The 16,804-nt window shown below is 41.4% G+C and overlaps 1 protein-coding gene across 1 annotated transcript in view; it reads right to left on the reverse strand.

The window, feature by feature from the left end:
• Positions 1–4,953: 4,953 nt before the first annotated feature.
• afap1 (actin filament associated protein 1) overlaps positions 4,954–16,804 on the reverse strand; it is a gene marked incomplete at its 5' end in the record, with an annotated part of 107,597 nt that continues 95,746 nt past the window's right edge. The window contains 3 exon segments of the mRNA XM_037681507.1: positions 4,954–5,003; positions 11,461–11,628; positions 11,751–11,941. Coding sequence (XP_037537435.1) covers positions 4,977–5,003; positions 11,461–11,628; positions 11,751–11,941 — 386 coding nt within the window. The 3' untranslated portion in view covers positions 4,954–4,976.

Genomic DNA, 16,804 nt, shown 5'->3' on the forward strand with positions numbered 1-16,804 from the left:
GGACCATGCTGCTAACAGGACCATGCTGCTAACAGTACCGTGCTGCTAACAGTACTGTGCTGCTAACAGTACCATGCTGCTAACTGGACCATGCTTCTAACAGTACCGTGCTGCTAACTGGACCATGCCGCTAACAGGACCATGCTGCTAACAGGACCATGCTGCTAACAGGACCATGCCGCTAACAGGACCATGCTGCTAACAGTACCATGCTGCTAACAGGACCATGCTGCTAACACTATCATGCTGCTAACAGTACCATGCTGCTAACAGTACCGTGCTGCTAACTGTACCGTGCTGCTAACAGTACCGTGCTGCTAACAGTACCGTGCTGCTAACTGGACCGTGCTGCTAACTGGACCATGCTGCTAACAGTACCATGCTGCTAACTTGACCATGCTGCTAACTTGACTATGCTGCTAACTGGACCATGCTGCTAACAGGACCATGCTGCTAACTGGACCATGCTGCTAACAGGACCATGCTGCTAACAGTACCATGCTGCTAACTGGACCATGCTGCTAACAGGACCATGATGCTAACAGTACCATGCTGCTAACTGGACCATGCTGCTAATGGACCATGCTGCTAATGGACCATGCTGCTAAGATAACCTCCCTGTCACCAGAACCACTCTGCCGATAGGACCATGCTGCTGTAGATTTATTTATTTTTCACTTTAGGCGCCTTGTTTCTGTATTTTGTTGCATGCTTTGAGTAAATCCTAGTTTATGATAGTTTAGTTTATGTTAGTGCTCGCATTAAGCGTGTAAATTATAGTTGAACAGAACCTGTGAGAAATGTGCTGCTGCTCTGTGTATTGTTTTGGACTATTAGTGACTGGCAAATATATCTTAGATCTTTTAGCGTACTGTTTGACGTTCGTTTAGCGTATGTCTTAGTTTATATCTTAGATCCTTATTTACCATTTCTTTTAGCACTTTATACTTTTGCTATAATTTGATGTAACTGAGACCCTGCACACAATTTCGTTTCACTACATGTACCACATGTGATGCGAATGACAAATAAAGTAACTCTGACATCAGTTCTCCCATGCTTTTTCAAGATACTTAAGAGATTGGTGTATGATAGAATTTTGAAGCTTCTTGATGCCAACAATATTTTGTATGAGCATCAATATGGTTTCAATTCAGTTCAGTTTATTTATATAGTACTTCACAACAAAATTGTCTCATGGCACTTTACATGAGATACACTGTATATATTTACATTCATATACACATAAAAGCCAAGTAGTAAAGTTCTTTATTTAAAGAATCCAGCAGACTCATTGACTCTTCACTTGGTCAGTCTCCCATCCTGGGCAAGCACAGTGGCAACAGTGGAAAGGAAAAACTCCCTTTTAAAAGTTAGGGTTAGTAAATGAGTCTCCAAGGCTTTGATTAGGGACCCTCACTTTCTGTGTCCAACCAAAAACAAAAATCCCGAAGTGTTCAACAGAAAGATGGACCTGATGAGCCGGTCAAAAAGAACAAAATGGTACAACAGGGGGCCAACCCTATACAGGGCCATCAAAGCCACTGCTGGTACCAGAAGGAAAAAAAAAACCACTTACTACACTGGCAAAAGGAAGAAGCAAGAACAGGACAACTGGTCCCACTACTCCAAAATTACAATGAAAAAACAAATGAAAGCTAAGAAAAAACTACAGTGTCAGGCTGAGGCTGCGACCTACAGCAACAGACTATGACTATGTCCTGTCTTACTCCTCATGCTGCTGCCATCCTTGTCCATAGCGTTATCACCTCCTGGATCCATTATTGCAACTCTCTTCTTTTTGGTCTCACGAATAAGTCTCTTCTTAAACTTAAACTCCATTAGACCTCTGCAGCTCGGGTCATAACTTGCACCCCATCCAGAGAACACATCACCCCGGTTCTGCAACAGCTTCACTGGTTACCCATAGAAGCTAGAATAAATTAAAAAATTTTAACTCTCACGTTCAAGTGTATCCATAACTTTGCCCCTCCTTATTTGTGTGATCTGCTTCACATCCCCGCTGCTTCCCTCAGATTCTCGTCTGCCACTCATCTTATTGTTCCTTCTGCCCATCTTGTCACCATGGGCAACAGAGCGTTCATTCGCTGAGCTCCTCGGCTCTGGAACTCCCTCCTGTCATCAGGAACATAGACTCTCTTCCCTCTTTTAAATCACAGCTGAAAACATCTGTTCCACCAGCATATTCTCTTTAACTTGATCTTAAGTGCTGTCATATCATGACTGGTTATAGATAATTGATTGTTGAATCTGTTTTTATTGTTATTTTATTTTTAAGGTGACCTTGGGTTTTTGAAAGGCACTCTGAAATAAAATGTATTATTATTATTATTATTAAAAAATAGGAGAAAGTGGAAAAAGCAGAGATCAGTGGAAGACTATTTGAATCCAAAAATTGATGAAGAAAATGATGTAACTGAGAAACAAAATAATGAATATAAAGTCATTATCAAGCTAAATCAAGATGGAGAGTTTTTTGGAGAGTGGAATCCAATTAATTTAACCAAAACAATAAATAAAGTAATAGTTGACGTCCCAAGTGCAAAGGTTTTACTAAGTGGTGCTCTTTTTGTTCACTACAGAGACGGCTTTCAACAAGGAAAAGCAATTTGGGTCAACAAGATAGATGGGAAGAAATTTCAGAGCAGTCCAGTTGAAAACAACAAAATGAGCAGAGGAGTCATAAGTGGAGTCCCTTTCAAGAAATTCAAGAAAATATACGCGGAGCAAAAGTGAAAGAAATTAAATGGTTGAAAACAACAAGAAATACAGAAAGATGGGGAAGGTGTGCTGGTGAACATGAATATGGGAAATGTGAGAGAAGCAAAAATTCAATGTAACTGTGGAGAACACACTGCTGCTTATTGTGGATGTGAAGTTCATAAAAGAGCAGAGGAAATCCAAAAAGTGAGCTAGTACAAGGGATTACTTGGGATTATGCTGAAGCTGCAAAAAAAAAAAAAATCCCAAATCAACCAGGGAGACCTAAACCAGCAGTAACACCAAATGTAAAACCAAAGGCATGTGATGGATGCTCTAAAATCGCTAATGACTCAATGATAGTGAACAAAAAGGATTTTGTGCTGCTCATGGTGGAAGTGATCGATTGTTCAGCTCGGACAGTAAAGAAAACTGAAAATATTAAAATGATAGTGAGGGCTGCAGACAAGTACCTGGATGTGAAAGATCTTGGTTGAGAAGCTGTAGAAAATATGAGAGGTCAGGGAGTAACACCAACTCAGTCAGAAGATGGTACTTCTACATGGTCATAAGCATATTTCAGTGGAACGCTACAAGTCTCATCTCGAATGGACAAGATTTTAAACATTTCATATCAGAACGACAAGATAAACCTCATGTTATTTGTTTTCAAGAAACCTGGTTAAACCAGTTACATATACTGCAATCAGGAGAGATAAGACATAATGGAAGGGGTGGAGGAATAATGACATTTATTCAAAATAATATATGCTACAATGTAGTCAATATAGGAAAACAACATTAATATATTACTATCAAAATATGGACAGGTAGGGATGAAATAATAATTATAATCCATCTACAGTTAAATACTGGGATGTTGAATGTAATGTGGTGTGGATATTTTAATGTGCGCCTATCTAATAAAAGTATCCATCCATCCATCCATCCAATCCCATATTTGTATAAAGATAAATTCCCAATGAATATATATAATTTTCAAGCACTTGGGCCAGAATTGTGTCTTTCACAGGAGTATGAATTCTGGATAGTAGCATATAGTCAGACAGTTTCTTAGCACTTGATCACTTTTATCACATAAAAATAAATAAAACATAAAGTCCCCACTGATGATCAGAACGTTTATTCATTTATTTACAAGTCTGTACATCCCCGAGTTGGAGAATGTCTAAGATATACAAGATAAAAAAAGTACAAGGTGCATAAACACACAATCATGATGGATTTACTTGCTCATTCCCAACTCTAACCTGCTTCTCTTTCTCCCATAATTATACATCCTTCCTTCGATGGGCATATAAAAACTGGAAAATTTAACATAATATAAGCAGGTTTATTTTAAAATCTTACTAAAATGAGGTGCCTGAACTGATGTCCTAAAACAGTTCACAGTAGAGGACTGTGTGGGGTCATTTGTTCTTACAGTTGTGCAAAAGAATTAAAAACGTTTTTGAAAACCAAGGACCATTTTCAGCAAAAATATTAACTTTAATCAGATATCTGGCCTGTTTTCTTGGCTGCAGATTCCTCAACAAGAACTTGATGGTCTCACTGGACATTCTCTGTTGCTCTTTCTGCATTAAAATAATACGATTACTGAAAAATTCAAACTAATTTTTGTTTCAAAGCTTCAAAGTTGCACAACTGTTATAAGAAGTTTGCAGTAAACAAAGATCGCCTGGTTTTGAAGCAAAATGAGAAGCCATGAAAATGTTTTACTTTGAAAATATCATCTGTCACTGTATGTGATCTAAAGTAATTCTGCTTGTTTAAACCGCCTCTTAGGATCCTGTACTATTCAGCTGGTGAATGTTTCCCTTATTGTAATTGTGAAGGCGGCCATTTTGTGACTGATCACCAGTATTTCTGTAAAAAAGAGCCACAAATATTCTAAACAAATCAGCATAAATAACAAGGGAAGTCAGTATGTCCTATAAAATTTACAAATAAATACTTGATTCTGCCTTTTAAACCTGCTGGAAATGATAAAATAAGTGAGGTGACTGCTCGAGTTAACTTAACTAACATGCATCAGAGTTTACCAGGTATACTTCTTGTTTTGGCTCATGTCAACAGTATGCTTGTGTCCTCTTCAGCACACACTGGCTCGATGACCAGTTTTAAATAAATATCTACAGTTTCTGCAGCAGAAAAGGGAGTGAAAGTAATAAAGGTTGAATTAAAAAAAGAATGATGGTGGTGGTGGTGGTGGGGGGGGGGGGGGGGGGGGTTGTTCATGTGCCAGTCTTCTCCTCCCATTCCTGCAAGACACAAACAGAGATGGTACAGCTTATGAGTCGCCACAGTTTGAATTCTTTTTATTTAAAGAAATGTAGGGATGCCCCGAGTCAATCCAAGTATCAGATTGGAGTCCAGCAGTAGCGAACCATTCCTTTAAGAACCATTCCTTTAAGAACCATTCCTTTAAGAACCATGCCTTTAAGAACTAGGCCTTTAGTTAGGATGTAAAATTGTCACATCCCATGTACTAACATCAAAGACCTCTATTGAATCGTTGTCAGATTACATCACTTTATTTTTAAGTTTAAGTAAATTCAGTAACTTGCAGTCAGTACGTTTTCTCTTTATTTATCAAGTACAACAGCTGACTCATGGTGTCACTAACACCACTAAACAGAAACAGACAACCCATCTGAACACAGAGCATGGAAAAGTCCACCTATTTCTGTCCCATGATTACCCAGCATGCCCTGTGGCTCACTCAGTCTCTTACATTCAAGTACAACATGAAATTTCAACATTTAACAGTGAAATTAAACAAACGCACAGAGCCAGAATGCAAATAGTGATCGGGAGTGTAGATTTTGAATAAAGTAGATGCCATTTCCTGCATTCTGGTGTATTTTCACAGGTTGTTAAACATCTATTTTTACCTAAACCCCAGGCTCCTCCTCAGGCTGTTCATGGCGGCTGCCGTGGGCTCCTGCCTGGGTACGACTGCCTGGTTAGCTCGGCACTTCCCCACACCACTCCACCTGCCCCAGTACCATCTCCATTGCCACTGACCTTATGGGTTTCAATTCTCAGTTGTTTGGTTGTACAACGAGAAGATATTAAAAAAAAAAAAAATGAAAGTAAATCGTACAGTCTTTTCAGCATTTTGATCGCTGTTATTTTGACAAAATGGTGCCGTTGTTTTGATACATGACGTACATAACGTGATTGATCAAACATCTTTCTCGTTGTATATTTAATAATCAAAATTTTATTAATGACCCACTTCAATTATTGAACCGATTTGCAATCAAGTTGTGCCATTAATTATATTTTTGTGTTTTTAATTAAATTGCACATGACTGAAATTTTATGGGCCGAGATTTTTTTAAGGGTAGAAGTGGAAATCCTTACTTGAAGGAGCAGCTCATGTGATATTAGGAAGCTCGTAAGTGGCTGTTATGTTTAAAATGAGTGTTTACTGCATGTAATTATTTTCACATTACATATCCAATATGTTTTATTCGTTCAAGGCAGCCATATTTGGTCATAACTTTATTATTAATAAGCCTGAGAGTTTTTTCATTCAACTTTTATTTATGCAGGGTTAGTTCCATAGAGCCTCGGGGACTCATTTACAACAGAGACCTGAGTTTCAGAAAGAGTGACGACAACAGTAGAAAATCATAAAAAGCATACAAATTCAGAAGAACAAATGAAAGAAAATGGTATTTAAAAACAAACAAACAACAAAAAAAAACCCAGCTAGATTATAAGGAGGTGTACAAAACTAAAACCAGGAACATGCCTGCGGTGGTTTTTGTCATGAACTTAACAGATGTTTGAAGCCACTTAGAGAGGCCAAGGTCGAGAGCTTCAGATCCTTTGTAAGATATTCCAGGAAACAGGAGCAGAGTAGGAGAAGGTCCTTTTGTCTAGTTCAATCCTCACTGAAGGAACACTGCAGGTAATAATGTCCTGAGAGCGCACGCTGTAGCTGCACTCATGCAGAGACATGTAGGAGATGCATGAAGGCAGCAGACCAAGAAGTGATTTAAAGATGAAAATGTACCAGTGAGAGAGTCTGAGTTTAGTTAAACATCGTAATTAGTAAATAAAGTGCAAAAATGGATACTTTTATTGCAATGGTTGCAATAAAATTATCCCCAGGTTGTAACACACTAACTGGGTCCTGGTGAAGGTCATCAAGAGAAAGCACTGGCATTCTCTGAGGTGGGACGGACCATTCCAGGTGCTGCTAACCACACCCATTGCAGTAAAGATTGCTGAAAGGTAGGGGTGCGAATATCAGTGTCTGGTGGTTCGATTCCGATTTTTGGTGTCACGATTCGATTGAGAAACAATTTTCAATTCAGAAACAATTTTTTTAATTGAAATGGTCATAAATTTTGTTTAAATTATTTAATTGACACGATGAAAAGATCAAACAACAATGTAAACAATCCTAGTACTATTAATTATTATTTAAAACCATAATTTTAGGTTCCTTACTGTATGAAATCTTTTTGCACCATTTTATATTTATACCAAAAATAGGAACAAATATTGGAGTGAATCAACAAAGTCCATGCTCAATAATCCAGGTATACAATCCAACATTTTTCAGTCAGGTCATCTGCACAGTTCCTTTTTTTTTGTGCTGAAATGTTTCACCTTCCATCCAGAAGGCTTCATCAGTCAAGGAAACACACAACACAAAACTGATTCTTCCCCCAACAGCTTACTCCAAAGTGGAACAAACCAGATATGTTGTTGCTAAGATGGTTGGTTTTGAACCAGTTTGACATGACTGTCGACGAGGGAGAGGGCTGGCACTGGAGGAGGGGGTGGCGTGCCAAAGACACCATCTTAGCACCAACAAAACTGGTTTGTTCCACTTTGGACTAAGCTGTTGGGGGAAGAATCAGTTTTGTGCTGTGTGTTTCCTTGACTGATGAAGCCTTCTGGATGGAAGGTGAAACGTTTCAGCACAAAAAAAGAAACTGTCCAGATGACCTCACTGAAAAATGTTGGACTGGAGTGAATAAAATTCTGTAACTTAAATTACCAGTATTACATTAGGTTAGCTTCCTGGATTTTTCTAAAATAAAATAAAAATCTAGGAACAAATAATTCATCCATCCATCATCCATTATCTTTACCCACTTCTTCCTTTTCGGGTTGCAGTGGTCACTGGTGCCCATATCAGCCATCACTGTGCGAGAGATGGAGGACACCCTGGACAGGTCTCCAGTCCATCACAGACAAATAATTCAAAATATATAAATACAATAAACAAAGACTTCAGCCTACCATACTACATTAACCTTTAACTCAAAATAAAATACAGACTTCAGTTTTTTTAACCATATTGCTCTAACATTTGTTATATTTTCAAAACTTAACCTAAGATGAAATATACAGACTTCAGTCTTAACCATATTGATTCATATTTAGTAAATTTTTAACAAAATTTCAAAACCTGTGCAAACCTGCACAAAAACCTCTTCTGAACTATCATTTATAAACCATAAATTGTATCATTTAGAACTGGCTCCAGGAGATGTGTCTCATCTGATCTCTTCAACCTGTTTAAAAGAACCAGTTACATTAAGTTTTTGATATAATAAGTTTTTGTATAATATAAGGAAAAAAACATTTACCCTTTGAGCTGCAGCTGATAGCCTTAATCACAGCTTTTCCCATTTTATTCTTTGTTTCATGGTGGAGTTGTGGTGCTGCTTTATCGATAAAAAAAGCTACATGAAGGAATAACGTATCTTGGGTCAAGGGTATTAAAAATAAACCTGAACCTCTCACCTTCCACTGAGCTGTCTGCTCATAAATCCTTTGTGATATAGCAGGAGATGGAGAGGGGAAGATTAACAGCCCTTGGGGAATTAGCTGGAAGTTTGTTGCTCCAGAGTTCGCTGGTCGGCTGCTTCGCTTTCATCTTCCTTTCGCGCATTTGTTGTATTTCCAAAATACTGTACTGCAATTTTATTTTACACTTCTTGAAAACAGCCGTACTCTTGTCAAGCTCTGTCTTCCCCGGAACATTGTAGGATCCGAAATGTGCCCATACACTGACTTTTAATGAAGAAGGAGCAGGTTGAATCGCACTGCCCTTCTGCTCCATGCTAGCGGACTCCATTCAGATAAAGGGAGCTGGCTAACTAGTTTGCTGTACGGTGGCCTACAAGGCCATATTTTACTGTGAACGAGTGGACACATAATGTGACACGCAGTACACTCGGGAGTAGGAATGGAAAAAAAAAAAAAAAAAAAAAAAAACTTAAATGCATTTGAAAATCAATTTATGGGCCTTTAGAATAGATTCAGAATTGCCAGGGCTAGGAATCTAGATTCTTTAATGAATCCATTTTTTTCTGCACCCCTACTGAGAGGGTCACCTGGATCAATCTCTCTCACTGCAAAAAGGTGGATTAGTTCTCAACGGCTCACTGGGGTAAAGTCCAGATACAAAGAGGGCAATTTCCAATAGGGGTCGTCATCTCAAATTGGTGAAGAAATCAGAAACCTGTGAGTTATTAGGAGACCTTCGGTTTCTTGAGCAGTAGAGTGAGACCATGCCACCACTTCCAGAGAGTCGGGGGCAAAGTAGGGCTGCACGATCCACTTTTTTTTTTTTTTTTACTTCCGATCCGATCCCGATACCTAAATCTGGATATCGGCCGATACTGATACTTTCCGATATCATCATCATCATTGATTTTATATGAGGCTGTAATAATCTCCTCTCAAGTACAATTTGTACAAATATATGCATGCATGTCCAAAAAGGCAACTTCAGGTAAGTTTTATCAATGTTGGATAAGTTTTAAAGTTAGAATTAAATACTGCTAACACAAAACATGTTTCTTTTTATTCCTAGCTTTAAAGTGGATATTAAAGTCATTAATTAAAGTAATTGTTTAAGGTTATTTTATTTTTTAAATAAGGGGCAGATATAATTTTTTTCTTCTTTCTGTACTCTTTTCATTCAAATTTTTTTTTCTTTTTGATGAATTTGTTTTGTTTATTTTGTTTATTTAAATGAATGAATAAATGAATACAAAAATTGAAATGGCTTTAAACATCTGCTAAATTCATGGCATAAACCAACACAGACATGTTCCTGTTTTTAGTATTTTACATTGCTTGTAACATGTAGCTGTTTTGTTTGTTTTTATTTGATTTTTTTCTTTTAAATTTAATTTTCTTGTAATTTTCAATTCATATGCTTTTCTACAGTTGTTCTGACAAATATCTCCTGGAGGGTAAACTATATCTTGGCTTCAAGTATCAAGCTGCAAAATCCTTCGTTTTCTACAACTGACAGTGGTTGGTCATTAATTATGATAAAGTTTAGCAACTTCTCGGTAAACATTCGAGCTCTGGGGCTTCAGCGTTATGTTTTTATCGTTCAGTCCAAAGCAGGCAGCCTGATTTCAGTCAGAAATCTCTGCAGGTTGGATCTCCGATACGTAAATTATGCTGGTATCGGAGCACGGTATGATACCGGATCCGCCCCATCCCTAGGGCAAAGGAGGAAAAAGTTTCAAAAATGTGAGTTTTTACATGTACTGTTGTAAATGTGATTACCGTGATGTTGATTCTACTGTTACACCTCACGTCTATTAACTCAAGAGATAAAGCAGCCACATGCTGAGTAAGAGGTGCATGACTGATCATCCAGATGAGGAGGATAATCTATAGTTCGTGACAGCAATGCAGACATCAAGAAGTGAATTTGAGCAATTGTTATGCATGTTCATTAATATCATACGCCACAACAACCAGCCCAATTCTACAACCATAGCCAGCATCATTGAATGATACCCTTTCTATTTTTTCAGCAGAAACACTGCAAGTGCAGCCACATAATTATGGGGATGGCACTAAATATCTGGACATTTTCCCCTGGGTGACTTATTTAACGAATATGAGCTTATGAAACCCCTGGAATTTTACCATAGGCACCAGTATTAATATGTTGATGGGAGTTATGCCATCTGGATGTGCTGGCTGGCAGGCTGAGGCACCACTATGTGTTGAGAAGTTCTGCATGTTAGGTTGAAGATACTTGGGCTCATATACAAAATATGCAAAGGTCATCCCCTCTTCCTGTGATTTCCAGGGAATAGACTGTTCAGTGAAACGTTAACGTAAACGTTAGTGTATTCACCATTTTAATTGTAACTGTTTTCATGATCTAGACTGAAGTGTGTGCGTGCATGTGTATCTTGAAGAACTATAAAACCACAGTGCCGGCTAGAGATCTGGCATAGAAACTACAGCGGATTCAATGAGCACAGTATTACCTCATGAATAAGTAACCTTTTCTACAATCAAAACAGAAAAACAGTAACCAGAGATGGGTCATGTCTAAAAAGGGTCTGAGACTCAGTAATGGTTCATACTGCATCCTAAATGGCTATCAAGGACAAAAAACACTCAACTGGGACATCCCTACAAGGTTGTTTAGATTTTGGGTTGATGGTCAGAACAGACCTGCACTAATGTGATACTGAAAAGGAACTCTGTCTTTAAAGAAGGATTTGGACAGGACTAAATGTTTGACCTGTCAGCTCTTGTCTTGTTCAGTTTCAGAGGAACACTGCAGTGCTTCTGGAACACTCAAAGAATGGAGTTTTACCCCCCATGGGTCATTTTCTGTCATGTTCTGAACTTAACGCCTCAAGCGGTTCTAAACTAGAGCTAAGACCAGTAGTAGCCTTTATCTTCAGCATGAACGCTGACCTTGGCCTTCTTGAGAACATGTCCTCGGATTGGTGAGAGTTTCTGGCCACTCTTCTGGTGGCGGAGCAGTGAAGCACTGTTGACTGGCAGGGAGCAGGACTCTGCATCACTGGTGTCACAGCTGGAGAATGGAGAGGATTCCTGTGTTCGCCGCATCATTGCTGGAGACTACAAACACCAGAAGGAAACAAATCATATCAGCCTTGTGACAATGTTCACAGTGTTTATTCGGAATGGAAAAATTATCAAGGGTTAGGGGTAGGGTGCACTAATGAGGCAGGAGTTCTGACCTGAAGACTGGAGGAACCAAGTTTGGGTTCGATGGTGAGGCCCAGAGTAACCCCTCCACTCAGGGCTTTCTTCAGACTCTCGTTCACCTCCGTCAGCTCCAGCTCCAGGTTCACCTGCTCCTCCTCCTTCTGTCTGCACTCGTCCTCCACCTTCTTTAGATGCTCCGACAGAGACACATGTGAGCGTTTACCTGGAGGGTGCAAACACAAAAACTACCTCAATTACCTCAAGTTACGGTTCCGGTAAGCTGATGAAAGGCAGCTCCTCACGGCTTCTCTGTAGTCTTTTATCATCAAACTGACCCGTTTTTTGAGCTGGACTAAAGTTGGTCCCCTTCCAAGTGAATTTGGTGTTCAGTGACTCAGAGAGCTGGATGGAACCGTCCAAAAAAAAATTTCGGTCCAGGACCGGCTGCTCCCACCCCACAGATCACTCTGAGTACACCCAGCCGGCCAGGTGATCCTCCGAGCTGGGAAGTCGTCGCACAAAGATCCGGTGTTTTTTTTCCTCTTGCTCTGGACCCAAACCGAAATTCTCATCTGGACCTTTGTGGTTCTACCTGGTTGCGACAAGAATCGCCGGGTAATATTTTGCTGGCTTTTTCGCTGGCTTTCTGTTGGATTGGCCCCTCTGTCTTCATTCGGTGTGGGGGAAGTGTACCTGTGTCCCCGAATAGGACCAGAACCGAACTGAGTTGGCTGTGGGGGACTTCGTCCTGAATAGAGCCGGTCTCAGCCTCAGTGAGCAGCCCGTTACCTTTAAACGAAGGACTGTCCACCTCAGTGGAAATCGCTGTGCTCGCCTCGAGGAGATGCTCTGATGCTTTGAAGTGCCGCCGGAACCAGACCGGAGCAGAACTGGGCCAGGGACGACTTCAGCCTCTTCGGTCACTCTCATCCTTGTTCGTCAGGTAGCCTCTCGTGCTATGGAGCGCCGGAGCCGGACTGGAACAGAACCGGACCAGTGACGACTTCAGCCTCTCAGGTCAGTCTCGTAGTTTTTTGCTGGCGGTGGCCTCTCGTGTTGTGGGGTGCGGAGAAGCAGACGAGCAGGGTGATGTGCAGAGGAGCAGCACTGTGTGGTGCTTGAGAAAAGTCCGGAGTTTGCATCCAAGTTGCTGCAGACTTCCATTCAAACTCATCTGGATAATAAATAATTTTTTTTCCGGATCACGCTGTTGTCCCCTGTTGACCTGCAATAAGCTAGGACCATGCCTTTCATTTCAGGAGGATTTTCTGACAGCTCGCTTTCTGGCAGCTTGCTCTGCTCTTTGTTGCAAATCATCTGTTTCTGCCGGTTAATTCTGGACCCTGCTTTTGTTTGTCATGGGAGCATCCATCCATCTTTGCAGGGGGGCTGGAGCCCCCCTCAGCCCAACTCAAACTGCAGTTGGGCCACCTCAGATTTGTTTGCCCATTTGATTTGTGATGCTTTATGGTCTGAGACTTTTCTGCACCATTTATATTATTGTCATTATTTTCAGGTCTCAGACTATCTGGAGTCACTGAATCTTGTTAATACACCTGGATCTGCTCATCACTGCAACTTTCACTGTTTTTGGGTTCTGAATGATCGCGTCTTCATTAATGTTTCTCATGGTTCGATTATGGGGGCTAATTGTCACACTGTTAACTCCTGTAATTACACATCAGTCACAAAAAACTCAAGAAAATGTCTGATAATAATGCTGTTACTGCTCTCAGGGATTCAGCCCAACCCTAGACCCCCCACTAATTACAGCACACCAAATGATTTTAAAAACATGTCATCACTTCATTTTCTGCATGTACACGCACGTTTCTGGAAACTTGTTTCTGAGAAAACTTGATGCCTTGAAAATTCTGGTCAGTTCTTCTGGGGCACATGTAATCTTCATCTCTGAAACATGGCTCAACAAATCTGTACTGAATAATGACCTGGTAATCAGTGGACTTAACATCTATTGCTGTGATCATCAAAAAAAGGGAGGGGGGTGGAGTCGCTATTTACATCAGAGATTCTCTGGTTTCTAGTCTCGTGTATGCTAAAACCTATACGAAATAACACGTGCCTTGTCAGGAAAGAACTTCAACCCAAGCAAGCCAGTCAAGGACAAGAACGGAAGAACCGCCACAAGCGATGCAGACCAGAGGACACGATGGGTGGAGCACTTCGAAGAAGTTTTGAATCGACCACCACCAGCAGTGACTCCTGACATACCTCCAGCGGAGGACCCCCTTCGTGTCAACACCAGCCCACCAACCAAGGCAGAGATCACCAAGGCTATCAAGTCCTTGAAGAACGGCAAGGCAGCAGGTCCTGACGGCATCCCTCCAGAAGCTCTCAAGGCAGACGCGGCAGCAGCAGCAGAGATGTTACATCCTCTCCTACTGAAGATCTGGGAGGAGGAGCAGGTACCTGCCGACTGGAAGTTAGGCTACCTCGTGAAGCTGCCCAAGAAAGGTGACCTTTCCCAGTGCGGCAACTGGCGAGGAATCATGCTGCTGTCCATCCCCAGCAAGGTGCTGACCAGAATCATCCTGGAGAGACTGAAAGAGGCGCTAGACATTAGACTTAGAACAGAGCAGGCAGGATTTAGGCAAGACAGTTCATGTACGGACCACATCGCCACCCTGCGCATTATCATCGAGCAGTCCATCGAATGGCAGTCTCCGCTGTACACGACCTTCGTCGACTTCGAGAAAGCCTTCGACAGCGTCGACAGGGAGACCATTTGGAGGTTGATGCAGCACTACGGAATCCCACAGAAGCTCATCAGCATCATCCAACAGTTATATGAAGATTCATCCTGCCAGATCATCCATAACGGGAAGCTGACAAACCCCTTCACAGTGAAGACCGGAGTGAGGCAAGGCTGTATGCTGTCACCGACAATCTTCCTGATCGTCATGGACTGGATCATGAGGAGAGCAACAGAGGGCACCAACACCGGCATCCAGTGGACCTTCACCAAAAAATTGGAGGACCTGGACTTTGCGGACGACATCACCCTTCTGTCCCACACGCTACAGCATGCACAGTCCAAGCTCATTCGTCTCGCCGAGGAAGCAAACAAGACCGGCCTGAAGATTAACACCAGGAAAACAGAGGTGATGCGACTGAACAACAAGAAGAAAGAACCATTGCAGCTGCAGGGAGAAGCCATCAAGGAAGCTGACCGCTTCGTTTACCTTGGAAGTGTGGTCAGCATAGACGGCGGCGCAGATGAAGATGTTAGGAGCCGGATCAACAAAGCAAGGCTCGCCTTCAACACTCTGCGACCCATCTGGAACTCCAAAGCCTTATCCCAGCGCAGCAAGATCCGCATCTTCAACACCAACGTGAAAGCAGTCCTACTGTATGGGTCCGAGACATGGCGAGTAACCAACACCATCACCAACAAGATCCAGACTTTCATAAACAAGTGTCTGAGACACATTCTCAACATCAGGTGGCCTGAGAAGATCTCCAACACAGAACTATGGGAAAAAACCAGCCAAAGCCCGGTCAGTGAAGCCATCAAAAAGAGAAAGTGGGGCTGGATAGGCCATACCTTGAGAAAGCCAGCAGAAAACATCACAAGGCAAGCCTTGGACTGGAACCCACAAGGAAAAAGAAAAGTGGGGAGACCAAAGCAGACGTGGAGAAGATCTGTTGAGAGTGAAGCGAAGGCCGCCGGAGTGACGTGGACCCAGCTGAAGAGAGCCGCCCAAAACAGAGTTCGTTGGCGGGGTGTTGTTGCAGCCCTATGCTCCACCAGGAGTCTACAGGAATAGAAAGAAGAAGAAGTATGCTAAAACAATTCCAAACCAGTTTGATGCCTTAGCTGTAACCATCACTTTGAATGGAGGCCAGATTTTATCTGTAGTGGGTTGTTATCGTCCCCCCTCAGCAACAACCGAGGCTCTGTCTTCCCTGATAGAATTCCTTGGTAATTTAAAATTCAAAGAGATTTTTTGGCAGGAGATTTCAACATTGACTGGGATAAGTCGACCCCCCTCTGTGATAAATTCAAGGAATATTGCCTGTCACTTAATTCAACCCAACTCATTGACTCTCCCACTAGACCAAACAAAAACTGTCCTGCAAAATCTTCCATCTTAGAACCGTTTCTAACAAATATGACTCACAAATTCCCTGGTACAGGTGTACTTGCTGACATTTTGAGTGATCATTGTGTAATAGCGGCTCTCAGAGATATTAAACTACCACATACTAAGCCCAGATTAATTCAAAAAAGGGATTTGAAACGTTTTTGTAAACAGTCATTCCTCTGGGATCTATCTCACTTTGACTGGCATCGTATTCTATTAACTGATGATGTGAACACTGCTTGGAACTATTTTCATAATAGTTTCATTTATTTTGTAAACAAACACGCTCCTTTTCGTCAGTTCAGAACAAAGGGACGTGACAGTCCCTGGTTTACTCCTGAACTAGCTGACCTCCTGCACAGGAGAGATCATCTTTAGGCCACAGCAAGAAAATTTGGCTCAGATTCTGATTGGTTGAGTTTTCAGCAGATGAGGAATAAATGCACAACTGACATTAAAGCAGCAAAACGCAACTATTTCTTATCTCAGACCTCCAAAAATCTAAATGACCATAAAATATTCTGGAAAACCATCAAATCTCTCTTACCATACCATACCATACCACTTTATTTAGAAAGCACTTAAAACAGCTACAAGGCCAACCAAAGTGCTGTGCAGACAAAACAACAGGTAACACACCAAGCAAAATACAAAATGAGGTAAATCAGAATATAGACATAAAAACGATGCAGATAATGATGACAAACCAGTGTGGAGCATACAGGATATAAACACAGATCATCTGGTGTTGAAAGCTACTGAATAGTAGTGAGTTATTAAACGGGACTTGAAAACCGAGAGGGAGGGGGCCTGTCTGACAAACAGAGGTAACTCGTTCCAGAGTCTTGGTCCTGCTACAGAGAAGGCCCTGTCACTCTGCGCTTAAGACAAGTTCCTGGAACTGTGAGGAGCAACTGGTCCGCTGACCTCAGGGAACGTGGTGGGACATACGGTTGTAGCAGATCAGAGAGATGGGGGGG

The sequence above is a fragment of the Nematolebias whitei genome, chromosome 1 (assembly GCF_014905685.2).
Source record: "Nematolebias whitei isolate Nwh7 chromosome 1, NemWhi1, whole genome shotgun sequence".
Classification (NCBI taxonomy): Eukaryota; Metazoa; Chordata; class Actinopteri; order Cyprinodontiformes; family Rivulidae; genus Nematolebias; species Nematolebias whitei.